At 36.7% G+C, this 18,047-nt stretch overlaps 1 protein-coding gene across 1 annotated transcript in view; it reads left to right on the forward strand.

Annotated features, from left to right (window-relative positions):
* The first annotated feature begins 11,891 nt into the window (after positions 1-11,891).
* The window catches only part of tmem260 (transmembrane protein 260), a 39,149-nt gene continuing 32,993 nt past the window's right edge, over positions 11,892-18,047 (forward strand). The window contains exon 1 of the mRNA XM_077238424.1: positions 11,892-12,468. Coding sequence (XP_077094539.1) covers positions 12,363-12,468 — 106 coding nt within the window. The 5' untranslated portion in view covers positions 11,892-12,362. The remainder of the gene's footprint in view (positions 12,469-18,047) is intronic.

The raw sequence follows: 18,047 nt of genomic DNA on the forward strand, positions 1-18,047 counted from the left end.
TACACGACAACAGTGTTTTAGGGACCTGAAAATGCAAACTTTTGAAAAGATACCGTTGTCGTCTCCAGGCAGGGGCAGACAAATACAGAATGATAAGAAAAGCATTACAAACACAATAGTGTTCCAGCAACATTGGTGCTTGGACCCCCAATGAAACGGTGACGTGTCTTCTAGACATGTATGTACTGGGAAAAGCTTCTGTCACTTCCACTATGTCTGAGTTATATGTTCATTCAAAGCAGAGAATCGGTTTTCAATGAACTAGGTATGGTCAGAGCATGTTAAGATTTAGCCTTCTTTTTTTCTTGTTTGAACTATGCAATAATGTTGAAATATTTAAAACTAGCATTGTGTGATGACCATTGTCTGCACATCAGAGTTTCGAGTACTTGCACATTGACCTATGAAGAGCATCTTTTTGCTTCCTCCTCCTACTCTCTTTCTTCAGTTGCTCTTGCATTACATCATCAATCCCATTATAAAGTTAAAAGTTTAGAATTTAGTTCATATCAAAATGATGAACTTTTTGAAGATAACGCTCTAAAGATCGGCTGCTGAAAACAAAAATCATCAATAGAGATCTGATATTACGAGATATGAAAATGTTGTAAAGATTAAAGACATGCTAACAGCATTTCTTTTTTTGAAGTTACTGTATGTAATAATTCCTCACAGCCGCAAGAGGGTGCTGTTATATCAACCAAACTGGAAAATCACACTTTTTGTGAGCTAGGCCTAGAGACATGAATGCATTCAACGATATATAACATAAGTATGAATTACATTTCTTTTTAGTGCAACATTTATGACTTTTTACTGCAAGGTAAATAGCAATTTTTAACAAGTTAAATGCAACTATTTTGTTCATGATAATACATCTCATTTGTGAAGTGAACAGTTGTCAAACCATTTCGATTATAATAATCTTTAATTGTGGAAAACAAGAGAGGAATAAAAGCACCATTTTAAAACGCATAGGTCCGGTTTCACAGACAAGGCTTAGACTAACCCAGGATTAGGCCTTAGTTCAATTAAGACATTTAAGTTGATCTTATAAACGTGCCTTAGAAAAACATTACTGATGTGCATCTTGAGACAAAACAATGACACTAATATATTTTAAGAAATGTCAGTGTGAGTTGCTTTCAAACATATATATTTTAGGCTGAGACTAGGCTATTAAACTGAACTAAACTTTTACTGACATTTAATGGATTTTTTGTTTTCTTTAAAAAAAAACAAACAACCTTTAACACGATGGTTCGTCTGGAGCCGTGCATGTTTCCGGTTTAAAACTCACTACGCATTTGGAAAAAATGCACTAAAATCCCAGTGTGAAAGGGTTTCGAATAATGGCAAGCGTATTATCCATCAAACAGCGCTGACATATTCGTCCCTTTCATACGCGCTCACACTACAAAATAAGGGCATATAAAGGGATTTCGGTTTTCAGCATGCCATTTAGCCGCTCTGAAAGGGAAGATCAGTGGGATGCCATGACTGCTAATTAACATTTCCTCCTGTAGATGCGGGAGAGATGGGATGCGTCTCGTCCCACTCGACACTGACAGTCATCGTAGTAAAGGTGACGGAGAGCTCGTCGGGAAATCTCTGCTTGGCTTGCCCTCGTTTAAGAGGGTTTATTAAAAATGACATAATGTCTGCATTCGTGATTGAAGTCTTTTGTGCTTCCTGTGGAATGTTATTTTGTAACGTGTGATGTAACATTATACGCCACCTCACTAAAGTCATGCACAGAGGACGCCTGTCACGGACACTTAATATGCGCACCTGCTCTCTGTCCTGTCATTATTCCAAACCAATTCGATATTAATTACAGCTGCAGCTGAGATACCTTTCAATATATTTCTCTTATGAGATCTGTGCATCCACTAAAACCGCTCGAGGCTTAGCGAGGGCATGAAGAGAGAGAGAGAGAGAGAGAGAGAGAGAGAGAGAGAGAGAGAGAATGGGTTTTTTTACTGGTGCCTGCTAGCGGTCTCCTTCAGGACGCCTGCCAGCTCTCACACTCAACTGTTGAAGGATCAAAGCTGCAGAAAATCAAGACATGACGGCCGATCAGCAGTGTCAAGACACAGGAACATGTGACATCAAGGAGTGCAGAGGAGACCTTCAGAAAGGTGATCTTCCCACAATATAGCTTTCAGAACAAGCACCAATGTGAACACTGATGACTGTATTTTGCAGCGATCATCATAATTATGTTCCATTTCAATTATTTCGATTAATGCACCGCTATCGGTTTAAATTAGTTTTAATAGAGACATGATGTTTTTTGTACTATTATGTTCAAAAATATGCATTGTGAAAACACATGGACTTGAATAACTTTTACATCTGTCCTTATATAACGAAGAAAAAAAGCCTCATTAAAAGGAATTAAATCGATAATGATACAAATCTATAATATATTAGAACCTATAGTAATCTCATATTATTGTTTTGAAAAAACTGCTGCACTGCTTATAATACGACCAGTAAAGTCATAAAAAACAGGAAATGATGTATATTTATACAAAATATGTAATAGTAAAAGCATATTTGACAAATTCTTTAGAAAAAAAAAGATAGTTCATAAAGGGAAATTTCACTAGGCATCTCTGATTGGGTTTATAAACTGGAAGGAAGCCTGGCTGTTATAAGTATTGCATTCCCAATAATCATTTTAAGATCTTACATCAAATATATCCTGTGAATGATACGGTTGCAAAATGTATGGATGTTGACAGTTCTTGCTCGTTTTGTGGGAATAAGGATGAAACACTGATCCATTTATTTTTCCAACGTGAAAAAACTCAAAACCTTTGGAAGAGTTTATCTCTTCATTTAGGTAAGCACTTTTTAATCATGATTTAACTCGCAGCCTACTTTTTCATATTTTTTAATTGAAATTGACATCAGATCTCTTAGGTTGATTAAAAACAAGAAAAGTGACAGATTCTTGAAATATTATGATTTTTTTGGGGAATGGCACTGATGCATAATGTTTCCTCTGTATGTGTTTAAATGTTATCTTTTTCTTATTTTAGCCTATTTGTAAAACGTAAAATGAAGATTTGATGTAATTTCATTCCTGTAGTAGAGAGTCTTTCCGTTCTGTCTTTTATGTCTGTTTATTGTTTGATGCATTATAATAATAAAAAAGGCTCTTAAAATATCAGATAAATTGAACTTTTTATGACAAGGCTAGTTCAGACTCTAAAATGTCATGGTGCGAGTCCTTAAAATTACAATCTACATTGAAAAATATATTTAAAAACTTTTTGTAAAATAACAACTATTACACAACATGACATTTGGTCATTAATTGAACTCTTCATGAAAGCGACATAAAAGCTTTTTAAAACCGAAACCAACATGAATAAAAAGCGTTTCTGTTTAGTGAAAATCGTTCCTTTTCTTTCTCCTACTCATTGATCCTGTCCTTTTGGATAAACTACATGGCCAGTCCTGACCGCATGAGGTCTTTCGTAAAGCAGCAAAATATCCCGAGGGAATGCTAATGGAATTTCTATCATAATTTGGAACCAATCCTAAATGGGATGAAACAAGAATCCTCAAAGAATCAAATATGATCCTACTGGATAAATTGAAATTCCCAGTGTTCAATTTAATTTTTCAGAATGTCACTATGTAGCAGGAATGTGGTTTGATCCCATTAGCTTCCAAATGATGACAGACGTCAACAGCATTCCCCTAGGGCTGTTGATAAGGGTTAGTGGTGTGCATCTCTAGAAGGAATGTGTTGACTGCTAAACTCCTGCAGGGGGAAACAGGTCGAACTCACCGTGTTTTCTGTCCAGCGACCGGTGAGCTGGCAAGGCGATATATATATGCCACAGGTGGCTGGAGGCCGGACGCCAAGTGATCAATAGGACACCTACATTCGGAGGGGTGGTGCTCTTGATATTCACCTCTTCCTCCCAGCGTGAGACCCCGAGAGATGATATGCAGATCATTGCCTGTAAATAAGAGATAGTAAAAGCTACAGACACGCGCACGCGCACACAACAAGACGCGCGTTCGTTTCCCCCGCGCTCTTAATTTAGTAAACTTGGCAGTCGTTTTTAATCTCCCGGCAAATTGAAGCGGTAGGGGATCGTGGCAAGTGTTGGATGCATGTTATTAATTCCTCGCTATTTCTGTCTAGCGCAATTAGTCACTGTTTGCCGCTGAAATGTCCCATTAATTATCCACGGCCTGTAAGTGGAGCTGCTCGTGGCTACAGTGACTGTCTGCAGATTTAGGGAGAGGTCCGCATTCACACACACTCACCTCTGAAAATGAATGACGGGTCTGAAACGTCTCTTTAATTGCTTTTAAAACACGTAATCTTTGCCTCGGTTTGAAAGAGCGGCGTGAGGCTTCCAGTTTGCCTTCTGTTGTCATCACAGATTGTTTACGGGCATCCGAAGGCGCGAGAGTCGTGGCGCACTGCTGTTTAATACAGAATAAAATCCTTTTATAGTAGGCCTACACATGACGTCAGATTAAACGTCTGCAGAGACTAGGACTGTCACATGGGCTGTAGACAAAAATCCTATTAACCTATTATCTATATTGTTTACAAACGTCTAGTTGGAAACTTAATTTGTGAAAATTATCATCAAAAAGGTGAAGAGGTTTGTTTCATCGTTGTTTTACTGATTAAACAACACAATTACCATTTTCAAACAATTGTGGACCATGGCTTTTACGTCGACTAAATTTAAGTATGAATATGAATATATGATGTATGAATATAAATATATATATATTTAAAGCAATTTAATTCAAGTAAGTTTGGTCAACTTGTGTTAAATTGTATCTTTTTCCTAGGCAATAACGGCAATAATTTCCTAGCTTTCATATGAATTTGTGTGATATAATTCATATGTTGTTGTTTTGTTTTTTTAAAGGTAAGCTCTTTAAAAGAAAAAGTATAACCCCTAAAGTGGGGCGCAAGCAGATTGTATGAAAACGTACAAATGAGATGGTACAAATTCATATGAACTGGCGAAACGTAAAATTAATCGCCATAGGGAGTTTTCTTGGAATAGTCTTTGGAAAAGACTACGGTAAACAAAACTTCACTTTAAATGTACACTATGTAGGTTTGTTAGGCATTTTTAGGCACTATGTTTAGGCATTTTGCAGAAGAACATTGTTTTGGTTGTGCTTTGGTTCTTTCTCACAAATTCCAGCGCAGCGCTACATTATTAGTGAGATGACCCTTCACAATAGATAATGCTTTACACCTCTGTTAAAGAGCTACAAATGGCAATTTATCTGTTCAATAAAATGCCTTTCTCACCTGTCGAGTAATAAAAACACCATCTCCGCGTCGCTTTACCGCATTTCAAATCCCTCAGTTCTCGCCATCTCTGAAAAGCCAAGCTAATGTTGATTCTTGTTATTATGAGCGTTCTCTTTTTGCCAGCAGATTTCCTCTGTTCTGTGTGTTTATTTTGTAACGGGTGATTCCTCAGAAGTTCAAGATTTAGCGGCTCCACGTCAACCTTTCTCGCTCGTGACAACAACTAACCCGTTCCCCTCCCACACCATACACGTTAAAGCAGCCGGAGCAACTTTTCTCCATTTACGGATCTGACGAGAGACACACGGTCGAGCGACGTATATGCAGTTCCCCACGAAAACCATCACGACAGGTCTAAAATATAAACACTAATAATAGGCTAATCATAGTGAATCAAAGCCAGACAAAAACACGTTTCGGAAGAATGATGATGTTTTGACTCATTATTTAAATTTTGAACAAAAAAGTTACACAATGTACCTTTAAAAATTAGCTTGTGAAGTATTACACTGATTAAAGAGTGTGACAAGTCCTATTCTCCTCAATACAAGGGCCTATTTATTAAATATAATTCAAATGTAATACACCTAACTGCGGAATAGTGCTGTAAAAAAATATAATTTTTAAATTAGAGCAACAGCCCCTGACGTCATTAATAATATATTGACCAAGACCGTTCTCCTTTGTTAACGCAACAATAGAATTTCAAAGTAGGGCGAAGTGCTTCTACTAACCCACATCGTAAATTTTCATTTATTTATCCAGTTTCTTGTCTTCATGGCCAATGATAAAACAAGCAGTAGTGTATATATAGGGCTAGGCTAATACACAAACACATCAGAAGCACTGAGCCCCTCTTCAGCAGTGGCACTCTCAGCTCCACAAGAGGACAAATGACTTTAATTACAGAGTAATTGCCGAGCGTTATGTTAATTAAATCTTGATCAGTTTAAGTAACTGGATTGCTCCCACATGGAGCCAGTGCTGTGATGTGCTGTCTCGCTCTCCCTCCTGCACATCTCCAGTGTCACCCACACATCCTCCTCACACCTGAGTATCCGCTACGCTAAAAGCTTTTTTCTGTTTGATTCTTTCTTGAGGTCTTAACCATTTCATTTAGCTCCATCCTTTTGGTTGAAATTTCTCGTAACTCAATTAGCTGATGCATTAGGGAACACGAACTAATAAAGAACTGTTTGTGCAGCATTTATTAATCCAGGTTTATGTCCATTCTATTGTTTAATACCGTTCAAAAGTGAGGGATCGTACGATTTTTTTATGCTTTTGAAAAAAGTCTTTTATGTTCACCAACTCTGCATTTATTTGAGACAAAACAGTAATATTGTGAAATATGATTACAATTTCAATCACTCCAGTCTGCAGTGTCACACGATCCTTCAGAAATCATTCTATTATGCTGGTGCTCAGGTAACATTTCTTATTATTATAACTGTTGAAAACATATGTTGCTAAAATTTCTTTGGGGACGTTCCAAAAGCAAAGCATTCATTTTAAATTGAAATCTTTAGTAACATCATGAATTTCTTTACTGTCACTTTTGATCATGTGCCCTTGCTGAAAAAAAAAGGGATTCATTTCTTAAAAAAAAACTAAAAAAACTGCACTGACCTTAAATGGTATATTGTAAATTAATTGTTTGAATATAAGTTTTCAAATATATGTATGAATTAACAGTAACCTAGATGTGTTCACTGTAAATTCATACCTAAAGCATTAACTTACAATAATTGTACCTTTTTGTAAAGTGTTGCCTTTTTAGTTAAAAGAACAACTCTAAATTGAATATGTTCTTAAAAATGTTTCTTGCTTTAAAACCGTGTCAGTTACATTACATTTTCTTAACCCCCTCCCCTCCCCCTTATTAAGGTTTTTTTTTTGCAATAGTTGCAGGTAATTTGCGAAAATGCCATAACAAACATGATAGAAGCAGAATCAAGAGAATGGCATCTACTGCAATTTTAGATACATGCATTATCTTTAGGTTCCTGTTGCTTTGGCCAAATTGAATCCTCTTATTTTAATTGGCCGCCATTAGGTGTTCTGCTCAAGGCAATTCCAAGCAGTCCTTGCTTTTGTTGTGCCTCGTACTCCTGGCCCCGCTAAAGAATATTAATCACAATTGTCCTAATCTTTGGGATTTTAATTGGAGTGCTTTGTAAACCACAAGGAGGTAAACAGAAGACAAAGGTGGCCTAAATAGTCGGTTGATGTGCACAAGAATCGCCTTTTTGTTTTGTGTCGGCTTTTAAGAAACCGCGATCCCAATAAACTGTATATCATTACATGCTTGTCTCAGAGATTGTAAAAAGCTTGTCTGATAGATCTGTAAATTAATAAAATAGGGCGCACTAGTAATACATAGTGCATGAGAGACATATTGCATTTACCACTGCAATTAATCTGTTGCGGACCGAATCCTTTCATTGCTGTGCATATTTGTGTAGCTAACACAGAGGATCATGGGATTTTTCTCTACAGATTTTAAAGGGCTTTATTGAAAATCCACTTGTTTGCTAGGCTCTTGGGTTTAGATTAAAACAGACTGTCAGTGTACAGTAAGTAAGCAGATAGTAAGCAACAGGCTGGAGCCAAAACATATTGCAATGAGTGGCGGATTTATCTGCGATTTAGGAACTCTAATCCAGTTTTCACTGATGCATTGAGCGATTGAATTCATGTGCAGATGTCGATATGTGTGATGTTGGCTTTGCTCTTAAAAGTCTGTGATTTCCTGGTGTCTTCTCTGCACTGGCTGTAGTCAGCAGACATTTCACACACAAAACAAGGGGTATAGAGTACATACTAGGCATCTGTAAAGAGTTTTTTGAGGTCATCAAATAAACATTTTTTCTCATCAAATGTTTTTTTTTTCTGACTAAGTCTCAAAAAATTATTCATACTTGAATTGAAATGGTAAAACAAACCCCTGAACTTTCAGAACGGCAGATTTACCAGTTACAGATTGATGAAGAATTAAGACACACCAAGAATTACCCAGATTAACCTGTCAAAGAAAAGAAAAAACTAAGCCTTCTCTTTTAAATTTTCAACCCAGATGAATAATTCTCACATTCTTTGCATTTAAATTGTATGAATGCTGCACTCAAAAAAGCACTGCAGATACACGTGGTTACTTTATTCTCATTGGCTTAGGGCACTCCTATCTTTTGCTACCTGTTTATGCAGCATCAATGCTCCTTCTTGTAAATCACCATTATTGGTGATCACCTTTGTTTCATTATTATCAAAAATTGAGTGTAAACTGTATAGAGTGTAACAGTCGTGTTCCATTCATTTTCTCCATAAGGAAACTGATTTTTAAAGATAACTTGTACCCCTACTGTGAGCTATGGGGTTGTTAATCGATGGTATAGCCGCCAGCCAGCATTATTTCAACTTATTTTTTTAAATAATCGTTTAACAGCAGAATTCGCGATGAAAAACTACATTACCCATCATGCTATAGAGATAATTTTACCAATCAGAGTCAGAGAAAGCAAAACATGGCAAAGGAGCTCTTTAACTCCGCCTACTCCCATGACATAATCGAGTGTACTTATATTTGTGTGTGTGTATATATATATATATATATATGCCTATACATACATGTGTGTGTGTATATATAGATATATACACACACACACATATACATACATGCATACATACACGCATGTACATATATGCATATTTTGCAGTAAACTTGAAATATATTGTTTATACATATAACCAACATTATGTAGCCTAAATAAGTTTGACTGTTAAGTACAGTCTTGTTCCACTGTATTTTTGTGCGATTTTCCAAAGCTTTTTTGTAATGTTATGATTCACCTAGCTGGTTGGTTTGGTTAATGGTTTATAACACTTTAACAAAGACTTTTTTATTAAAATCCCTATGGAAAAAATGAATGGAAAAAATACTACTCTATTTCCAGAAAACACTTTAACTGTTATATTTTATTTTGCTTTTACATTTAAAATTAAATAACTGGGTTATGTATTATTTAGGAACTATAATTATAATATAGGATTATTATAGAGTATTTGCATCATTTTCATTACATATTGCCCTAGAAGCGATTTTACATTTTTCTAAAGAGCAATTGATATATTTTGCTTTGGGGAAAGAGGTTTGTGGATGTGTGTTATAAAAAGGAAGAAAGACAGTGTGTGTATGTGTGTCAGGTAGGTGGTTGAAACAGTGATTAGACAGTAGGGACAGTAGTAAAGGGTGGAGGGGAGCGTGGAGGATTATGAACTCTGAGGTGCTGACACATCTCTACCTCTCAGAGCTCTCAATTTAGTCAAGGATCAGACTCAGTTTAGATAGTGGAGGATTAATGATCAGTCTAGCATGACATTTCTATGAGGTTCCACTCTACAGGCACAGAAGGGTCTCGTATTACATCCACATCTCGCAACTGCAACCAGAAAGAATTTTTACTGCAGCTAATTGTAAAAACTGCAAGACAAATCATTTCAGCGCTGAAGCCTGATTGAACGAGTCACACTCAGGGAAATAAACGCAACACGCTAATTAAAGGCCATTAAAAGTGTGCACAAGGATTTCAGTAAGGGCAGATGTCATTTAATTTGACACAAATTAAAATAAGGCTGTGAGGAATTAATGTTTATGGTCCTAGTCTAATTTGAAGTCCCCTGTGGTGAACATCAAGCTTTTAATGTTGTTTATATGTCTATGTGGTGTTTTTAATATGCTTTAAGACAAACCATGTGCAAATTCACAAGTCAACACTATTGCCAAATGCCAAGAAATTTCTCCTAAAACTGCTGTGAAAAAAGACGGGTTGAAATCGCTGGTGTTTCTGATGTCACAAACTACCTTGTAACCAATCACGTCACGAGGTGGGCGGGCTTCAGCATATCATTAACTGCTGCAAAGCAGGGCAGTCTCAAGAGAAGTTATGTTATCCCGGTATATTTTTCTGTTGATATGAAAAACCGGGTATATTTAGCAATATAGCAGGTGAATTATGTATATGATGTATATTACGATGTTATGATATATATGCCTTTTGTCCACTGGCGTTCTGAGTTGTTCAAAGTGTTTCTAAGGATGCTGATTTTTAGAAGGCAGCTGTCTGAATCTGAGATGGCGAGCAGGAACATGGTTTGTGTAACATTAGCAACACATTATTAGCTGTTTGATAACATAGTCAAGAAAAAGATTAATCATATTCATTACCGCTATGTGTCCGACACCGTAGAAAGTGATACATCAAACCATTACCATTCTGACGCATCGCCTTAAATACAAGCCTGTATGATTCACTCTTCCTCTTCTTCTTCTGAATCAGTTTCTGGTGCAAACATTTATGGCTGAATTAAACCAGTATTTCCACTTGCCATTTTGCAGCGTTTACTACAGTAAAGTTGACCGAGTGGATCAGATAATCTGAGCTTGTACAATGTACAGCACTTTGGAACTACTGTGGATGTCTGTAAGGTGCTATACAAATAAATAAACGAACAATGAACTCGCGACTGAGTGGAGGCGGGGCTAATTTGCATATTCATGTGCCTGCGTATACTAAATGAAGCAAGGGTGTAGAGTTACATTCATATGGAAGATTGTTTCTACCACAGAGTAAAAAATACATGGGTAATTGTTACACTTTTCTCACAATTGCGAGTTTACATCTCGCAATCCTCACTTTTTTCTCAGAATTACATGATATAAACTCGCAATTGAGAGTTATGAAGTCATAATGTTATGAAGAAAAAAAGTCAGAATTGTGAAAAGTAAACTTGCAATTGTGAAATAAAAAGTTTAATATGTCATTTTGGCGATCAAAGATGAGTTTTAAGGGTTAAAATTATTGACTACAGGGGGACATTAAAGTTGTTTTGTCCAATGTTTGGGAAAATATTTTCAACGCTCCATATGCTGTATGCTTAATGATCCACATCAACAGTGCAATCTATATGCAGTCTACTTTAACCCTAAAAAATTATCATAGTAACCATATAGTTACTGTTATTATTATTAAACTATGATAAAATAATATCTGATTTCCTTTAAACAGCATAGGTTTTCAGGAATATTGTGTCACTTTCATTTATTATTTTGATAATATTAATGGAAAATACCATGTTTTATTGTAGTAACAGTTAAAGTAACATTTTTAAGGTATGTTTATAGTAAAGAAATCATTATAGTAAGAATGAGTTTACACATCACCGGATTATTATGGGATTAAAGCCTGAAACGATGGCCCCGCATCTAGAATGGCACAAAATATAACGTTAGTTAACATTAGGGTGAAGAAAAAAGGAAAAGAAAAGAAAGAAACAAATCATGTTAACCATATGGACACTACAGTTAGTTAACAGCAAAAATGTGGTAAGTTAACTCCGTATGATTTTTTTCCATCAAAGAGAGATTAAAAAGTTTCTGAAAGCTTATTACCGTGTTTATTGGACATCCCGTATTTATTTGTTTAGATTTTGCAGTAGTCACATGAACTGCAGCAACTTCGGTAATTTGCCGGAAACTACGGTTACTATGGTAATTTTTACAAGCGCTAATACAAACCCCTCCCAACCAGGAAGTGAAATCCAGCACTATCATCGAGTCCAAGCGGGAAAAAAGTCAAAAGATCAACAGTGCAGATGTAAATGCAGATGCAGTCCAGATTGTGCCTCTGAGAAGACTAAAAACGCACAATGACGCGATGTTTAACTTATAGGCTTCAGTTCGGTTTGTTAAGAGCAACATTTGCAATGCTCTCTACATAAAGGCTGCCACCACCGGGATAGATGAGAGGGCAACCTTTACGATAACTTTGTTATTTTAACACCTTACCTCGATAATAATGCTTCCGTTTATTGTCGTACAGCATATATGTTTATATATAAACATGTATCTATCGGTGTTCTATTGGAGTACGCTCCGGATTGCAAAGTAGATTCGCGAGATGAAAGAATGCTTCTCCAGACACGTTGAATAAACGCGTAACAAGTTTCAAATAATTAACACTAACTTCAAACCTCAGAAGACGTCTGAATGTCGTCGGACAGGTGGACATGGACCCTGACAGGAGCGACAGTGGTGTGTGTTTTCTCGGTGTACGTGGCCTCGGCTCCGCGCGCTGTGCCCGGTGGAGACTCAGGTAAAACTGCAGTCAGTCACATGTGTTTGTGTTTATATCACATGCAGCCTATCACAGAACAGCATATTGTAATATCACATAGTACGCCGTATGACATGACGCTTTTTGAAGTGTGAATCGCATGAGACCTATTGAGATTATTGTTCATCTTTCTAGAACCCTCTCTCAATCCATCACCTACTACAGTGGAACCCAAAAATGATTTAGATACTCAAGTCTTATATGTATGACACAGGAAAAGACTTTTGTCCTCTGTAATGGACTATATTTTAGTGAATTTCTCTGACGCCATATACATGTCACAGTCTGGATGTCCCGTAAAGAGCACATTCAGGGCTTTTCAGAGATACCAAATGTTTGGAGGTTTCAACATGACAACAACAAAAACTCCTTGGTCTTTAAAGATGACTGACATTAATTAAGTGATTGAATTTAGCACTCTTATAGAAATATGATAATATTCTGTAATTTTCATTTAAATCTGACCAATTTAGAAATTTTCGTGAATGTTATGTGGTTTTTAATCTTTCTGTTACAAAACAGTGCATTGATTTCATACATGTCCTCTGCAGAGACACCAGGACTTAAAGCATGTTTATAAGGCATTTTGGGAGACACAACAAGTGAATGGAGACATAAATTATATATTCCTATGAAATATTAGATATTATTATGAAAATGTTACCAATTATTACTCCCATTGTTACACTTCTGTTTTCAGTACATGTTGCCCCAAGAACACATTAATATCATGCAAACCATATACAGTGTATAGATACATTGTATTGAATGGGACTACCCATTTATGGCCATTTTACCCATATTTCATAAAGCAAAATTGTATAATTCATTCCGATATATCTTTCATAGCATAGTTGAGAATCATCTTTATACAGCAGTGTTTGTTATTTTGTTAGGTTTTAAATGACCAAACGATAAAAAGTATTGGACACTTTCTGGTTTCAATTGAAAATTGTTGAAGAGAAAAAGTTGTTTTTAGGATTGCGTTTACAGATGCCACTTTTGTTTTAGCCTACTATATTTTGGCATTATTGACATTATCATCTGTGTGAACAAATGGGAAGATTATTTACTGCTGGGTCAGACTAGAGGAGTGTGTCTGTGTCCCGCTCAAAGCTGTCAAGAGAACAGAAATACTAATCCTTCTGGACTGACGTCAGACCATTAATCACGAGAGAGAGAGAGAAATACTGTACATGATGATATTAACACACTGCAGAATTGGTGAAAACATGCAGCGCTCTGCTTTCATGTAATATAATGAAAGAAGTAAATGGGTTTGTAAAAAAACAGTGTATGTTTTGTTTAGTTTTCTTTATGTTAGCCCTCTTATAAGTGGTTTAATATTTTAATATTATTTCTTCTGCTTCGCTGCTTCTTAACATATTTTGTCCCAAAAGCCTGTGATATTACAAACAATGTCATGTGGTGTAAACATGCACAAAAAACAAGACAGGAAATGATATCATAACAAGGACCCCTGCTGACACTCATAATTGTGTGATAAGGTCAAAGGTCCTTTAAAATATCATCATTTGACCTTTTTATGACAAGGCAAGATTAGCTCAGTTTGTAAAATGTCATTTGGTCTGACTTCCCAAAAAATGTATTATATTTATTTGTAATAGTTAAATTATTCACTAAAGACTTATATTATCATTTGAAAAAATGATTAGGATGTAATCAAGATTAACAGGTTTAAGTAAAATAATGTACAAGTTTTTAATTGATAGTTTGACCACATTTATTTTAAATGTATAAAACATTTTCAAAACCATATGAAGCCAGCAAGAATACAAATTACATTTGTAGGAACTTGGCGTGTGTTTTAAACTAGATTTCTTTATTGTGTTTTATTTATACACTCCCTTTTTTTTTGTCCCATGAATCCAGTCTTGCACAATGCTTTTTTAAAATGTTGTCCTATAGACAGCCAGATTCACTAATTGGATACAAAAATAAATATTTTTCTTCTGGGGGGAGCAAACAACAAGCTGCTGTTCTGTGAGCTTTACAGCATGTGCACGGGCAGGGTGGCTTTTGGAGGCTTTTTAGGAGGGGGGTTGGGCTGTGTGCAAGAAGCTGTTTGGGGCTTACGGAGAGGGAAAAAACAGCCAACCCCTTAAGCGTGGCGTTTAGGGACATTGCAGGATGCTGGTGTGATAGCGCCAGCTCAATGCTCGGCAGAAATTCTCCAGGTCTCCGTCTCGCAGTCCTAATCCCTTTAGGTGTGCTGCGCCCCGGAGAGGCTGAGCGGGCGCCCCGCGGGACCGCTGTTGTCTAGGAATGCGAGTGTGGAAATGATGGGGATTATGGGGGGGAAAAGGCTGCTGTGGGTGCCTATCACAGAGACACTTCGCTCCTTCCGCCGCTGTCCTGCGCTCAACTGCATCTGTACCCCTTTCTCTGTTTAGTCCTCCCTCCATGGGACTGGGCTCTCTTTTGGGGTCTAGACACAGCACTGCACTGCCATGAATGAAATTGTGATGCATAACATGAGAAATTTTGATTACAGGGAGATCCACATGCTTTGAAATGCGGTAGACCTGGCCTCACCGCGCGTGTATTTATTTCTATTCTAAATGAGACTGTGAAAGCAGAGGAAATTCAGCCGCTGAAGTGTGAGGGGTCTGCACCTACAGATAGAGGACTTCCAACATGACAACGAAAACAGACGACCGCTAGTGATACGCAGGAAGTGCCAGCTAACAATTTCAAAATTTTGTGATGCACTGAACATTTCATGTTGCATCAGAGAGCACAGATTATAGGATTTTACAGTGTTTAGACAAGTATTGCGTCAGGCAGCATTGCTTAGATTTATACAACAGGGCAAAAACATTTGGGATTAGTAGGCGAAAGGACTTTTTGCCCATTAATCTCTGAACTGCAGTTTAAAAACAGTTTTTTTTTCAATTTTGATTGTAAAGTCTTGAATTTGCTACAGTTTCCACACCTAAACCTCTCTGTATCAATACTGTAATGAGCAGGGCTTTCCACTGCCATGGGAAACCTATAAACATCTAGGCCTATGCATTTTAAAATGTTTATTTCTAAGCATGGAAAAGGAATGGAATTGAATGAAATTTGAAGTCATGGATACACAGATTTTTTAATATTTTTGAAAGAAGTCGCTTATGCTCACCAAGACTGCGTTTATTTCAGGATTCTTTAATAAATGTAGAAAGTTCAAAAGAACAGCATTTATTAGAAATAGAAATGTCTTTATTGTCACTTTTGATCAATTTAATGCACCCTTGTTGAATAAAAGTATTAATTTATTTAAAAAAAAATGTAATGGTAGTTTAAATGTAAATACATTTATTTAAAAATAATTAATTCATTAATAATATATTTGAAATGTTTATAAATGTAAAATGGTTTTAAACCAGACTTCAATGGCCAGTTAGTCTGTCTGTTAAAGGGGTCATGACATGGATTTTTTAAAATCATTTTAATATGTTCCTTGAAGTGCACTATCACTAATAATGTTGATATTAGTAAGTTTTTTTGCACAAAAAAAAAGTATATGTGTGAAAATGAAAAACATTTTTCAACCCTTGTTCTGAAACTGACATGAGCCTCTGTCTGAAATGATCAGTTTTTAAGGGGCGGCTCCTTTAATGCTTGTCAGTAAACGGCCGCAGTTATGATTGGCTACACCCACTCACTATTGCAAGCGATTTAGTATTCTGAAAACATTATAAAAAACTTAATTTACAGATAAAGCATTATGAAATATACGGTTTGCGATGTAGCCGCTGTCAGGTCTAAGCTGACTGCTTCATCTGTCAAGAAAAGTTTCTCTGTAAACTTTCTATCACACTGTGCTTCGTTTGCAAAACAATCTGCAGTCAAATTCTCAGAACAAACATCCTTGGACGCGATCCATGACGGCATTGACAATTAACCATCCACTTGTTCCTGACATGGGGATCCTTAATGGGTTCTAGTGATGGGTTGATCATGAACGATTCATTCATTTTGAAATAATCTTTAATAATATGACTAAGTGATAACGAGTTGTCTCAGAGAGTGATTCGTTCATTTTGTGTTGACTGCACATGCGCAACATCCCATAGGTTCTGTACAGGAAACAGGAAAGATTAGTTAACCTCCCAAGTCTTCGGGTCCGAGTCATTCGTTCTTTTGTCACGTGACTTGACATCCGTGTTGGATACTGAAATTAGTTAATAATTCCTAATCTTCCCTACAAACAAGCGTGCTGTGTGTTTTTTTTTTTTTTTACTCGTACAGTAAAGTGATGCAGTTCTGGCCTCAAAATTCTTACAATTTAATAATTTCCCTAACTTCTCGATTTTTCTTTCCATAATCCATGATGAACGAACGACTCAGACCCAAAGACTCTGGAGGTGAACTAATAATTTCTGCACAGACCACATAGCATCAGCCTATGGGGCTGTGACATTTCAATTATATTCTGCTGAGATTTGTTCATTTTGCTGAATGAGACTCAAAGATCCGAGTCAGTAAAATTATCCGAACTTCCCATCACTAATGGGTTCTAATTGCTTTTAAGTGAGTGGGCGGATCCTATGGACAAATTGTTTGTTGATGTCTTGCTCTAGAGGCAGGTATTTGAAAATGTATAGACCCCTTTCCAGTTAGTAAACATGGTGACGTTTTTTTGTGGGCGGAGCTTAGGTGGAGGCAGAACGATCCATCTGGCCACTTCACTAACATTAGTTTGCAAGTTTTGTTAGCTTGTTTTTTAAACAATGACTGGAGAAAATCCGATTTTTTCTTCATGTGCAAGGTCACTCACTGTCCAGGACCGCGATTGTTATTTTCAAAAGTTAATTTTAACCGGCGGAACCAGATTGGCTGACCCGTACACGCTCACTCAATGGATGGACGATCTGACAGGATTAACGTTAACGCTAGGCTACCTCCGGTTGAGTGGCCTGACTTCTACACCCATCCGATAGAGAAACAGAGCGTACAGATAAACTGAGGGCATATAAATCTTTAGATGCCTATAACTATGTGCTGAATGTTCATGTACAAGACTTGTGTGGTATGATCCGCAGTTCTGCCTAGCCAGCGCCAAGAAGACGACAATGTAAAGAGTGACATTACGGTGCAATTTTAATGATGTGAATATTTTCTAGAAATAAAAATTCCAGATACAGCATATTAATTTTTCATTGATTCTAGCACCCAACACAACAAGATGACATTTAATAATAATAATAATACAAATGTAAGCTCCTTATTATGCAGCCGAATCTGTGCTGGTTTGTATTTGCTGCCTCCACTTTCCCCTTTGTTTTGCCTCCAGCTAGCGCTGTGACGTAATTGTGACGTATTTGCCTGTGTGACGTCACAGATCCCACAATATCGAAACAAGCCGTTTTTGGAGCTTGGTTAAATAAATGCTTTGTTTATAATGAGGTGGACATTTTAGGCTCTGAAACTTGCAGGATGTTTTAATGGTACTAAGACCTCTTATATGTCAAAAGATCAAGGCAAATTTGATTTCTCATGTAATCTGTAAAATCTATTCATTCAGGTTACATACATCCAGAAATACGCTG

The sequence above is a fragment of the Siphateles boraxobius genome, unplaced genomic scaffold, assembly GCF_051911475.1.
Source record: "Siphateles boraxobius isolate OS27281-9 unplaced genomic scaffold, OSU_SipBor_1 22, whole genome shotgun sequence".
Taxonomy (NCBI): domain Eukaryota; kingdom Metazoa; phylum Chordata; class Actinopteri; order Cypriniformes; family Leuciscidae; genus Siphateles; species Siphateles boraxobius.